We start from the raw sequence: 12,628 nt of genomic DNA, 5'->3' as shown, positions 1-12,628 counted from the left end.
TATATCTTTTTTTGTTTGTTTGTTTTTAAATGGAAATAGCAATATGTATTTTTTTAAAGATTTTTAAAAAATATATATTTATTTGACAGACAGAGATCACAGGTAGGGAGAGAGGCAAGCAGAGAGAGAGGAGGAAGCAGGCTCCCTGCTGAGCAGAAAGCCCGATGAAGGGCTCGATCCTAGGACCCTGGGATCATGACCAGAGCTAAAGGCAGAGGCTTTAACCCACTGAGCCACCTAGGAACCCCGCAGTTGGCTTATACCTTAAGAGATTTTCATTGAAATGTTTTGGGTTTTTTTGTTTTTGTTTTTCTAACAATTGATAATCAATTTGTTAAAAGGGCTGATTTAAACATCTGCAGTGGTGACTTCATTCTTGACTTCTGTCTCAATACTGATGGATGGAATCTATTTAGGGATATCAGAAAGACCATGCAAATCAATGAGTTGCTTGTGGATCCTCACCTGAAAACGATCCCAAGTCTTAGAAGCTTCACCACATTTTTTTCTTGTAGTGATAGTCAGAGTTTTGGTAAGCATCTGAACTAGTCTTTTCACTTTGAAATTCTTCCCCTTTGTGCCTCTGATCAAGTCAGCATACACCTCCAAAGATTTTACTTTGGGGCTGGGTTACAGTAATTCTAATTCAGTGCGTCACCACCTCTGGTTCCATGAGTGTTCTCCCAGTGTCTTTAAAAGCCATGGTTTCAACATGGTTTCCTGATTGACTTGTTCCTTGGCTGCAGCGAGAGTGAACAGCTGTGAGTCAGCTCCCAGAGCTCCCTTAAGCTCTTCCTCAAAGAGCTTAAGAGACTTTCATTGAAGTTTTAATCAAGTTTTAGGAGGAAGTAAAAATAATGCACATGTTTATTCAGGAAGATTTATTTGGAAGTCAGTGGGCTACATTTGTTTACTTTGTAAAATTCATATCAGAAGGAGGTTTAAATTCTTAAGATCCAACTGCCTTTTTTTTTTAAGATTTTATTTATTTATTTGACAGACAGAGGTTACAAGTAGGCAGAGAGGCAGGCAGAGAGAGAGGAGGAAGCAGGCTCCCCGCTGAGCAGAGAGCCTGATGTGGGGCTCAATCCCAGGACCCTGGGATCATGACCCAAGCTGAAAGCAGAGGCTTACCCCACTGAGCCACCCAGGTGCCCCGATCCAACTGCTTTTAAATCTGGAAATATTATGAGATATGTTCAATTGTCATGAGTGGCACTGGTAGTTTACGTAATTGGCTAGGCAAGATAGCTTAGTGGGATTCTTTTGTCACTTTTTCCTCCTTTCTACTGAGTAATGACTTAAAAATTATACTGGAATTGAGTTACAATTGGATATATTCCAACAAGATGTTGTTTGGGGGTTAACATAAAAGTACATAAATTATTAGCTAATTTGCTGAGTTGTTTAATTCACTAAGATTATTGGCTAATTTAAGTGAGAACCCTTAAACACGTCTTTTTAATTAACTTGAAAAATCCCAGCAAGCTATATTACTGCACATAAACTTAGATACTGAGTAATTAGCTTTTGATTTTAAGAAGTTCTCTTTTCCCCTAGTTAGCACTTTTAACTCTGTCATAGTTTCTATTTTGAAATACACTGTGTGTGTACAGCTTCTTCCACTTATATTTTAAGAGATTGTGAATGCAATTTTTAGGACTTTTCTTTTATATTCTCAAGTTTAGGAGTTTTCCTGCCCTAAATTTGTGAGACACAATGGAGTGGAGAACTGAGATAAGTATCCAAATCATGTTCCTATTTTCTGTGACTCTATTTTGTGGCTATTTCATTTCAAGCTATTTATTCCTTGGTTCACTTAATGCACTTTTCTCTATTCTTTGTATTCATGGATACCTTTGTATTGCTATCTATGTATTTTCTATTAGTTTATAATTCATACATGTCATTTAAAGTATTGCCTCATTTTAGAATCAAAGATACAACAGAGCATATTGTGATAGTTAAAATTCTAAATTACCTTCCTCAAAATCTACTACATAATGAAAAAAAAAAGTTCAAATAGTTAAAAATTGAACTTGAGACAAATATATGAAGTGGACACACTCATGAAAGCTTTTGTAGTTATTTTTTTAGAAAGGATCACAGAGTGGGTTTATTGAGTTTAGAGAAGATTATTATTGACCTGTCTAAGATAAATGGTAAATTAAGGATAAGTGATTATTTATATGTAAGGGACAGAGATGACAATGATTCTTTTTTTATTTACTATAATCTATAATACATAATACAAAACAGAAGAATAAAGCTCTCTATAGAATGGCTTTTATGTACTTAGAAAAAATAATGAAAGTCACTTCAATGTATTACAAAATTCATATTTTGAATTCACTGCCATTTAGTTGTTTTTGAGACAAATTTTTCATTTGCATTTTTAAAAAGTTGAATAATGTTCTTTCAATCATCACCTTTTGCAGTTATTTATTATTTCTATAGGGCTGTATATGTACATGATCTGTACATCTGTACATCTGTATCATGGAGAAATAATTATCCTGAACAAATGAAGCCCATGCTCAGAAAAGCTTAAAGTTTAGTTTTATGTATATTAGGATTAAAAAAAATAAAATTTCATGGTTCAGTATATAACCTAATCTCTGCATGGTCCAGAAAGAGAACTGCTTTTATAAGCACAATATCGAGCATTTAATCCGGTGGTTTCTGGAGGAAATCTTCCTGAACAATAGGGACGAGGGTGCCAAGTGGAATTATTATCTCCCCTCTGTAATAAACTTACTTTCATAAACCAGCATTTTGAGTCCTAGTCTTGTAAAAAAAAAAAATTGTGCTTATAGCTGCTTTGTGAAAGATGGATGTTAATAACAACATATCTAAAATGTTTCCTTATGGAATTCCTTAATTCAACTCAGAACTTAAAAAAAATACTTATTATTCTCATTATTGTTATTTTTTATAGCCCATGTACATATGATCTTACCTTATTATCATGAATACTTGGCCAAATTCACCACAACAATGTAATAATCTGGAATTTTTTAAGTTTCTGTGTTTCTCTAATTAACCTTGTGAGCAATTTGAATCTATCAATGAATGATGCAATATTTGTTGAGTGTGCCTCTTATGTATACAACATTCTACTTGGTATTATAGGAAGAAAGAAACATCCAACTGAGATATAAGAAATAAGAAATGTTAAACCATGTGGTTGTGATTCCAAAAGCTAAGAAATTTAGAAAAGCAAGAAATCAGATCAGCATGTGAGGGAAAGGGTAAAGAAGGATTCAAGGAAGTGTTGGGAATTTGGATAACTAGCACTGGAACTGATAGAAGATCAAAAAGAAAGATATTTCAGGTGAAGAGAAGAAATCCAGGAAGGACAGGGTGAGAAATTGACCACTGTGGGACACCAGGACAAAGGAAAATGGGTGAAAAGAAAGTTGTTAATTCTGTGTTTACTGGGACACCCAGTTCACACAGAATAATCATGATTGGATGGGTAGACACATTGCTAATGCCACTGCCACTGCCATTGCTCTTCCTTGCCTGTTTCGCACCTGATGGTGCCCTACTATGCCAACATCACTTGGGAGGTATGTCCCTGGCTGTACTGTTACTGACGCTGACACTGAAGATGTTTCCTGATGATTGTCACGGTGTGCTTGGGGCCAGCTAGCCTGTGGTAGACTGAATAATTGCCCCAGAGGTATCCACATCTTAATCCTCAGAACTTGTGAAAGGCTACCTTATATGGCAAGGTAACTTTGTAGCTTGATTATGTTAAGCACCATGAGAAAGAGATATTATATTGGATTATCTGGGTGGGCCATACTATAATCACAAACAAGGGTTTTTTATAAATGGAGACAAAAGTAGATTTGATGATAGAAGAGGAGAAGGCAATGTGATGACAGGAGCATCAACTGGTGTTATGTAGCTCTAGTTAAGTAATGCCAGCAGCTACAAGAAGCCAGAAGAAACAAGGAGCAGATTCTTTCCTTAGTTTCTAGAAGAAATCAAGGAATAGATGCCTTGATTTTAGACCCAGGAGGCCATTTTAGCCTACGGGCTCCAGAACTGCAAGAGAATAAGTGACAGTTGTTTAAGCCACCAAGTTTGTGGTCCTTTGTTACAGCAGCAGTGTAAACAAATGCACAGCTGAAGCTTCCCAACTTGGCCAAAATACATTTTAATATAGGAATAGCATAAGTAACTGCTGACTTAAGTAGATGTCTCTGATATCTAGGAGACATCTGATGTCTGAAGACAGTGGAAGGGTCTGGAAAATAATTGATACGGCCGTTGAAATCACTGTGGTAACAACAGAGCACTCTGCAGAGATGCCCATGTGCTGGGAAGGTGGAAATGGACTTGCAGGGCTGTAGATATATAAAATAATGACCACAAGTTTAGGAGAGTAGCAGACAATGGATTAAATGGTCTGTATTATTAATATTGGCCTACTGAATGGAGGATAGTGGAAGAAAATAATAATCGGGGAAGAGGGCAGTGGGGTGATACATCATTAGGTTTTAAGTCCTGTGCACTTAAAGAGTAAGAACTGGAAAAAAAAGAGGCATTTATCAAAAGAGGTGAAGGGATATCGACTGTCTAAGGATGCAGGCTACTGATAAAGACGAAAGGGAGAAAAATTGTGGAGAAAACCATGCAAGAATGTAATGAATGAGAAAATTCAGAGCAAGTTACATGTGGCAAGATATTGGTGTTCATAGGAGAAAACTGAGAGGATAGGAGCATTAGGGCGAAGAAAAGGGATGATGAGATAATAAGAGAGATTTATGGACTGAGAGCAAAAGGGCCAGTGTCCCAAGTGAGAATATAAAGTCTGGGTGTAGGTTGTAAGTATTAAGACTCCCATGGACACATGGCCACACACTTAGACCCACAGGGTCCTTGACTTGGTTGCTATGGGGAGTGTGGTTTTGTGTTCAGAAAGCTGTGTAATTTCATGACGTGTGAAATGTAAGTGCACTGTTAAATGGAAATAGCTTCTATTAAGCTTCTTAATTTTTTTTTTTTTAAGATTTTTTTTTTATTTATTTATTTGACAGAGAGAGATCACAAGCAGGCAGAGAGGCAGGCAGAGAGAGAGGAGGAAGCAGGCTCACTGCTGAGCAGAGAGCCCGATGCGGGGCTCGATCCCAGGACCCTGAGATCATGACCCGAGCCGAAGGCAGCGGCCTAACCCACTGAGCCACCCAGGCGCCCCTCTATTAAGCTTCTTTAAGAAAACTTTCTCTTCACTTACCTCTATGAAATTATGCTTAGGATTTAATTTGCAACATCATTTGTTGTTTTCTCTATGCAGAAGCCTTCTTGTTACGATTTTGTTTATGAATTAAAAAAATGGTATAAACAGTCTTTTAAAAATATATGCTTTATTGATTCCTTCATAATAGTAATCTGTTGCTGAAACTCAGATGTCCTAGTAGATGGAAAAATACTCTAGATTTCCTTGTACAGAAACTGTTACTCTGGACCACAATTATAAGTTAGGCCCTCAAGTGAAAATATATAACTACTTTTTTTTTTTTAAGATTTTATTTATTTATTTGACAGACAGAGATCACAAGTAGCAGAGAGCCAGGCAGAGAGAGAGAGAGAGGGGAAGCAGGCTCCCCGCTGAGCAGAGAGCCCGATTTGGGGCTCGATCCCAGGACCCTGAGATCATGACCTGAGCCGAAGGCAGAGGCTTAACCCACTGAGCCACCCAGGCGCCCCTATATAACTACTTTTAATTTAATTTAATTTAATTTAACTTAACTTAATTAAACTTATTTTATTTTTTATAGTAAGGATTTACTGTGTGTGCTCATAACAGCAGCAATTTTGGTACAAAGCAGGGCAGGTGTATGCCCTGCTTTGATGCAGTTCCACACTCATGTTAAATCCAGGTACCCCCTAAATTGTTACAAGCTTTCCCAGTGATACTTGTCCAAAGCAGAAAGTACATATACTTACAGTGCAATTAACATTTCATCAAAGTGTAAGTGTAAATGCCTATACCTCCCTCCCTTGCATCAGTTACCTCTGCTTGGATTCCTAATTTTAATAACCCATAATCATTAGCAACTTGATTTCCAAATCATATGTAATCTCCAAAAATATAAAACCACATAATAAAATAAACCAAGACTCTCAAATTTATTTCCATTCCTCCAAGGTCACCGAAGCTATAGATCTAAAAGCAAGAAGAGAAAAATGTGTTATAATTAATATAACAAATATAGTATAAATATATTAATACAATTAAATGTTTAATAAATGTCTTTAGGAAAGACAAATGTCTTTACTAAGTGGGGAAAATGTCCAGAAGAGCATGTTTTATGAGTTATTTAGAAAATATGGTAGTGGCTTCCCTAATGAATTTATGAGAAATTATTCAGTTGCTAAGGTGAATAGTTTTTGTTTGTTTGTTTTCCACATTTTTGGGCAACTCTTCTGAAAATGGTACTCATTTTACTTGTTTTGTGAGATGTTTCTACTACCAATTACTATCATCATTACTATCATCTTTATCTGTTTGTTAAAATAATCAACTGTCTGTTTTAAGCCCAAAGATTTATTGCTAAATTAAATTCTATCCCCGTGTCTCTTATACTTAAAGCACATTAGGTTTCTATATAATATTTCTATGTCAATCCACATTAGAAGTCTCACTATTGTGTGAAATTTTAGGGTGATTATTATATCTGATATAGTAATCCACAGAAGTGGAGTGTGAACTTGAATTTGTTTCTGTCATTTTATTAGAAGCTGTAGACACCAATCCCCATAACTCAACACCTAGACAATCATCTTACCCTATGTCAATAAGTTTGTCACACAAGATCAACTACTTAGTAGGTTTTTACTATGAAATGCATATAGTATTTTACTTGAAGTTAGCCAAGTTAATAAAATAGTTGCCTCAAAACTTTTGGATTCCAAAGTAGTTGGGATGATAGGATAGAGTCTATTGACCTGCTGTGGACTGAATTTTGTACCACCTACCCCCAACCAATTCTTGTGTTTGAGCCCTAATCCTCACATTGCTGCCTTTGCAGATAAAGCCTTTAGGAGTTAATTAAGGTACAATGAGGTCATAAAGGTGAGACCCTAATCTGATTAGACATTGATGGTCTTATAAGAGGAAAAGAGAGATTTTTCTCCATATCCACATACTCAGAAAAAAGGCTTTGTGAGTATTGTAGCAAGAAGGCAGCTGTCTGAAAGTCAGGAAGAGAATTCTCACCAGCAACTAAACCCTGCCAAACTGTGATCTGGAGCTTCCAGCCTCCAGAATTGTGAGAAATAAATTTGATTTTTTTATGCCACCAAGCCTATGACATTTTGTTATGGTGGTCTTAGCAGACTAATACATGATTTATACCCAATAGTCCCAAGATTTTGTAGGGTAAACTTAGTGCTTTGTATTATCTAGTTGACACATATCAAAATAAAATTGAGAATGAAAATGGTCTTTGGATCAGTTTTGTAATCTCTCAGCCATTTGGATTATTGATCTTATCACAGATTTTTATGTCTGAGTTATATTTAAGTGATGCATTTCAATAAATTGCTATTTTAGTCGTCGCAAACAATGTGCATTGTTTACAATAGTACAGATGTACAGAAATAATATTTGAACTATTTATCAACATGTATGGCATGTGCATTAGTCAATTAAAATGAATATCCAACAAATGAGAACAGAAAATAGCTTCCCTGTTAAGCTTATCCATTGAGTGGCAAATCTGCTTACCCATACATCAGTATGATTTTTAAATAAGTGATAGTATCAACAGTAGTTAAGGCTGGGGGTCTTCTGAGATATTTCTTCAAAATAATTTTATAATTCTTTAATTTCTCTTGTAAATGGTTTGTGTGAAAATGTAGCTTGTTTATAGACTATGGTGCAGCATAGGAGTTCCAACCAAGATAAATTTGAGATCAGGTGCCTCTTGAAGAAATCTGTTTCATTATTATTAAGTTAAATGCTAAAACCCTCTCATTTATTATTGGCTACATGTGTTATCACTTAATTTTCAGAGTTTTCATTTTTCTATTACTTCCCTGCCTCTGGAGTAGAGACTAATTGCTTTCCTAGGACTGAATTTTGACTTAGTTAATTGTAGTTATACTTATTTCAAGAACTTTTACATAATCGTATGATTTTTTTCTAGATGAAGTTTAGGTCAGATGGTCCCACCACCTACAACACCCAGGTATGTTGGTATCCTGCAGCTTATAGGAAAGTGAGAATTGGAAAAGCCCATGGAAACCATCCTGTGCAAATCCCACCTGTTCCTGTGCACTTATTTTAAAGATAATAATTTTCTCCCTTTCCACATAATATCTTTAAGAAAGGTGATTGCTGCTCTGGACAATTTTATTTTGGTTAATTTCTGGTGGGCATAAATAAAACTAAATAAAAAATGCAAAACATTAAAAAAGATAGAAGACTCAGAATTTTAATTACCCCAGTAGAGGATTGAAAATAAATGAAATACCCTTACCCTAAAAAAAGAAAAACAAAGTTTAGTACTGGGCTATTCACATGTTGCTTTACTCTGGTGGGAATCAGGATTTGGTGGGAACTGAGGCAAAAATACTTTGGCATGATTGAGAAACCACATCATACGTGGCATCAGCAACGTTTGGCTCAGTTCCATTTACTCTGATGCATTACCAGGGACTCAATTTAATTGAAAATCACCACCAGACATTGTTACTAGATTAAGTTATGAAATGATTTGCTGTAGCAGCAGGGACTTATAGGTCTTGTGTGCAACATAAAAATTTAATGAAATGGGCATTTAAAGATTACCATTACAGTATATCATGTGGTCTATGATTAAAACACTAAATTATTTTTACATAATAAACCAAAATAAATGCAAGGTCTGGGATTTTAAAATGACAACCAAAGAAAGCAAATGAGCTTAAATTTTATTAACAACATATTATCACATAAACATGTCTGGTAATGACTATGTAGTACACACCACTGAAGAAGTTATTTATTTATTTGTTTGTTTTTCTGAGAAGCAGAAAATAAGGCAGATATTTAGAAAAAAGGCATGATTTTTCCCTTCCATAGACTGTGAGGTGCTTGAAGATTTGATGTCTATAAGGGATCCCAAGGTTGTATTTTGAAACATATTGAGCCAATGTGGTAGATTCCCCAACATCTATTCCACTCTAACCAGTTAGTCTCTAACCTATGTCATCTCATTCTTCTGGCCAGTGGTTGGTTTAGTTGTGGGAGCAAATTGGTTCCACTAGAATGTAAGCTATATGAAGGCAGTATTTTTGACAGTTGTGTGCACTGATGTATCCCTATAACTTAGAACAGTGACAGGCCTGTGGTAGATACCCAATAAATAATTGTTGAAAAAAGAATGAAAGAAAGGAAAAAGGAGAAAAAAGGGAGGAAGGAAGGAAAGAAATAGGGGAGGTGGGAGGGAGTGAGGGAATATGGAAGGATGGACAGAATATATGGAAGAAAGTTGAAAGAAAAGGAGAAGAAAGAAGAGCAGAGAGTTACACGAAGGGAGAGGATTGCTTGGGTTCCTGGAATCAATAATTTGATCTCTCTGTCACTCTCCCTACTTGAACAAAGATCATTTTGCCCTATTGTTTCCAGTAGCCATTCTTAAGCCATAAAAATGACCAGCCATAGGATGGAATTGATCTCATGTATGGTAGAGAGATGGAAAGAACATGAGTTTTTTCTTTTCTCCCAGTTTTACTGGGATGAAATTGACACCTATTACTGCATAAGTTTAAGGTGTACAGCATAATGATTTAAGTTACATATATTGTTTTAGTTAACATATAGATACAATAAATTTTTTTTTTCATTTTTGAGAACTCTTTCTTTCTTCTTTCTTTCTCTTTCTTTCTTTCTCTTTCTTTCTCCCTTTCTTTCTTTCTTTCTTTCTCTCTCTCTCCCCCCCCCTCTCTCTCTCTCTCTCTCTCTTTTTTCTCGGTTCTGCGAAGACCTTTACTGGACAGCTGCCCCCGGAGCAGAGACACAGGCCCACGGACGGAGGGCAGGGCTGTCAGGCGGAGTAAGCCTGCTGCGGGGAGCAGGGCGTGGACGCCAGACCCTCACTTCTCCAGAGGCTCGTAGTTGAGCAGCTTCTCGATCAGGTCCACGTGCGCCAACAGCATGCGGCAGCAGCAGTAGCACTTCAGGCCAAGCGCGCCCAGGGCATCCCCCTCGGTGTACTTGGCCTGCAACAGCCCCAGGTAGGCCTCCCACATGTTGCCGACGATCTTGTCGTACGTGAAGCAGCGCACCGGGATGATCATGGCGGCGGCAGCACAGCGCCTCTGTTTTGAGAACTCTTAAGATTTATTCTCTTACAGTTTTCCTGTACAACACAGCAGTGTTAGCTATAGCCCTCCTGTTGTACACTACATACCTAGCACTTATTTATGTTATAACTGAGAGTCTGTACCTTTTGACCACCTTCTTCCAGTTACCCCTCTTCCACTGCCTACCACCCCTGGTAACCACAAATCTGATCTCTCTCTCTCTCTCTCTCTTTATTAGTTTGGTTTCTGGTTTTATTTTCCTTTAGAGTCCACATGTCAGTGAGATCATACCAATATTTGTCTTTCTGTGTTTGACTTATTTCACTTAACATAATACCTCCGCTCTGGTAACCAATGGTTCATTTCCTGTAACATGAGCCTATTTCTGTTTTATCTTGTATGTTCATTTTTTTTTTTTCTACGTTTTAGTGAGATCATATGGTATTTGTCTTATTTCACTTGGTATAATATCCTCTAGGTCCATCCCTGTTGGCTCAAATGGCAAGATTTCATTCTTTTTCATGACTGATAAATATACCATTGTATATGTATACCATATCTTTATTTGTTCATTCATTGATGAGCACTTTGGGCATTTAAGTCTTTAATCTATTTTTGAGTCAAGTTTTACAACTGGTGGAAGATAGGTGTTTAGTTTCATTCTTTTGCATGTGAATATCCACTTTTTCCAATATCATTTATTGAAGAGATTGACTTTTCTCCAATGAGTAGTTTTGGATTCCTTGTCAAATATTAGTTGACACTATAAGCATGGGTTTATTTCTGGACTCTCACTTCTGCTCTGTTGATGTATTTGTTGTTTTTGTTCCAGTACTGTACTGTTTTAAATACTGTAGCTTTGTAAGATAGCTTGAAATCAAGAAGTGTGATATTCCCACATTTTTTTCATTCAGGTTTACTTTGGCTATTCACAATATTTTGTGGTTCCATATAAAAATTAGGATTTTCCCCCTACTTCTGTTAAAAAGGGATTGCATTGAATTTTAAGATAGTTTTTGGTAATGTTAACATTTTAACAATATTAATTGTTCCAACCTATAAACCCAGGATACCATTTTTTGTGTCTTCTTCAATTTCTTTCATAGTTTTGTGGTTTTCTAAGTAGAGCCTTTCACCTTCTTGGTTAAGTTTATTCTTAAGTATTTACTGTTTTTGATGCTGTTGTAAATGGGATTGTTTTCTCTATTTCTTTTTCAGATAATTCATTATTAGTACATAAAAATGCTACTGATTTTTGTAGTTAATTTTGTATCCTGAAACTTTACTGGATTTGTTTCATCTAATGTTAATCTAATATTGTTAGAATTTGATCCAACAGGGTTTTTTTGTTGTTGTTTATTTGTTTTTGTTTTTCCTGGGTGATGTTTTTTGGATTTTCTATATGCAAAATCATGTCATCTGCAAATAGAGAAAATTTTACTTCTTTCTTTCCAATTCTGATACCTTTTATTTCTTTTTTTTTGTCTGATTGCTCTGCTATGGACTTCCAGTACTATGTGGAATAGGAGTGGTAAGAATGAACACCCTTGTCTTGCTCTCGATCTTAAAGGAAAAGATTTCAACCTTTCACCTTTGGTATGTTAGCTGTGGGCTTATCATAAATGGCCTTTCTTATGTTGAGGTACATCCATTCTATACTTAATTTGTTAAGGGTTTTCATCATGATTATATGTTGAATTTTGTCAAATACACTTTCTAAATATGTTTTTTAGAAACATACAATATACCAAGACTGAATCAGGAAGAAATAGAAAGTCTGAATAGACCAATTACTGGTAAGGAGATTGAATCCATAATGAAAAATCTCCTAAAGAAGAAAATCCTAGAGCCACATGGTGAATTTTAATAAACATTTAAAGAAGAATTAATGCTAACCCTTTTCAAACCCTTTCAAAAATTGAAGAGGAGGAAACGTTTTATGAGTCAGCATCACCCTGATGTCAAAAAGGACTACTACCAGAGAAACAAAAACTAGTATGCCAATATCCCTGATTAATATAGTTGCAAAAATTCTCTATCAAATACCAGCCAAACAAATTCAAGAGGATATTAAAAGGATCATTCACTGTGATCATGTGGGATTTATACCAAGTAGGATGGTACAACATATGCAAATCAATCACTATGATATATTATGTTAATAGAATGAAAGAAAAAATTTAAATGATCATCTCAAGAACCTGAGTTCTTGATGACACAGTTGAGCGTCTTAATTAATCAAGTCTGAAGGCAACTCTACCTCTGAACTTAATGATGATGCAGCAAAATATTTTATATTATCTAAGTTGAGTCAGAAGTTCCA

The 12,628-nt window shown here is 35.9% G+C and overlaps 1 protein-coding gene and 1 pseudogene across 1 annotated transcript; both read right to left on the bottom strand.

The window, feature by feature from the left end:
* Positions 1–348: 348 nt before the first annotated feature.
* On the bottom strand, positions 349–703 carry LOC116876713 (annotated as a pseudogene).
* Positions 704–10,091: 9,388 nt separating this feature from the next.
* On the bottom strand, positions 10,092–10,299 carry LOC116876732 (DNA-directed RNA polymerases I, II, and III subunit RPABC5-like). Its single transcript, XM_032873016.1, has one exon. It carries the CDS (start codon positions 10,297–10,299, stop codon positions 10,096–10,098), a length of 204 nt encoding a protein of 67 aa, XP_032728907.1. The 3' UTR covers positions 10,092–10,095.
* Positions 10,300–12,628: the final 2,329 nt, after the last annotated feature.

Source organism: Lontra canadensis, unplaced genomic scaffold (genome assembly GCF_010015895.1).
Source record: "Lontra canadensis isolate GAN:19392208 unplaced genomic scaffold, GSC_riverotter_1.0 scaffold47, whole genome shotgun sequence".
Classification (NCBI taxonomy): domain Eukaryota; kingdom Metazoa; phylum Chordata; class Mammalia; order Carnivora; family Mustelidae; genus Lontra; species Lontra canadensis.
Note: the sequence above shows the minus strand (reverse complement) of the source record. Positions and strands in the feature narration are given on the sequence as shown.

Excerpts from the sequence above, each read along its gene's own strand:
- LOC116876732 (XM_032873016.1), bottom strand. The coding sequence starts at position 10,299 with ATGATCATCCCGGTGCGCTGCTTCACGTACGACAAGATCGTCGGCAAC.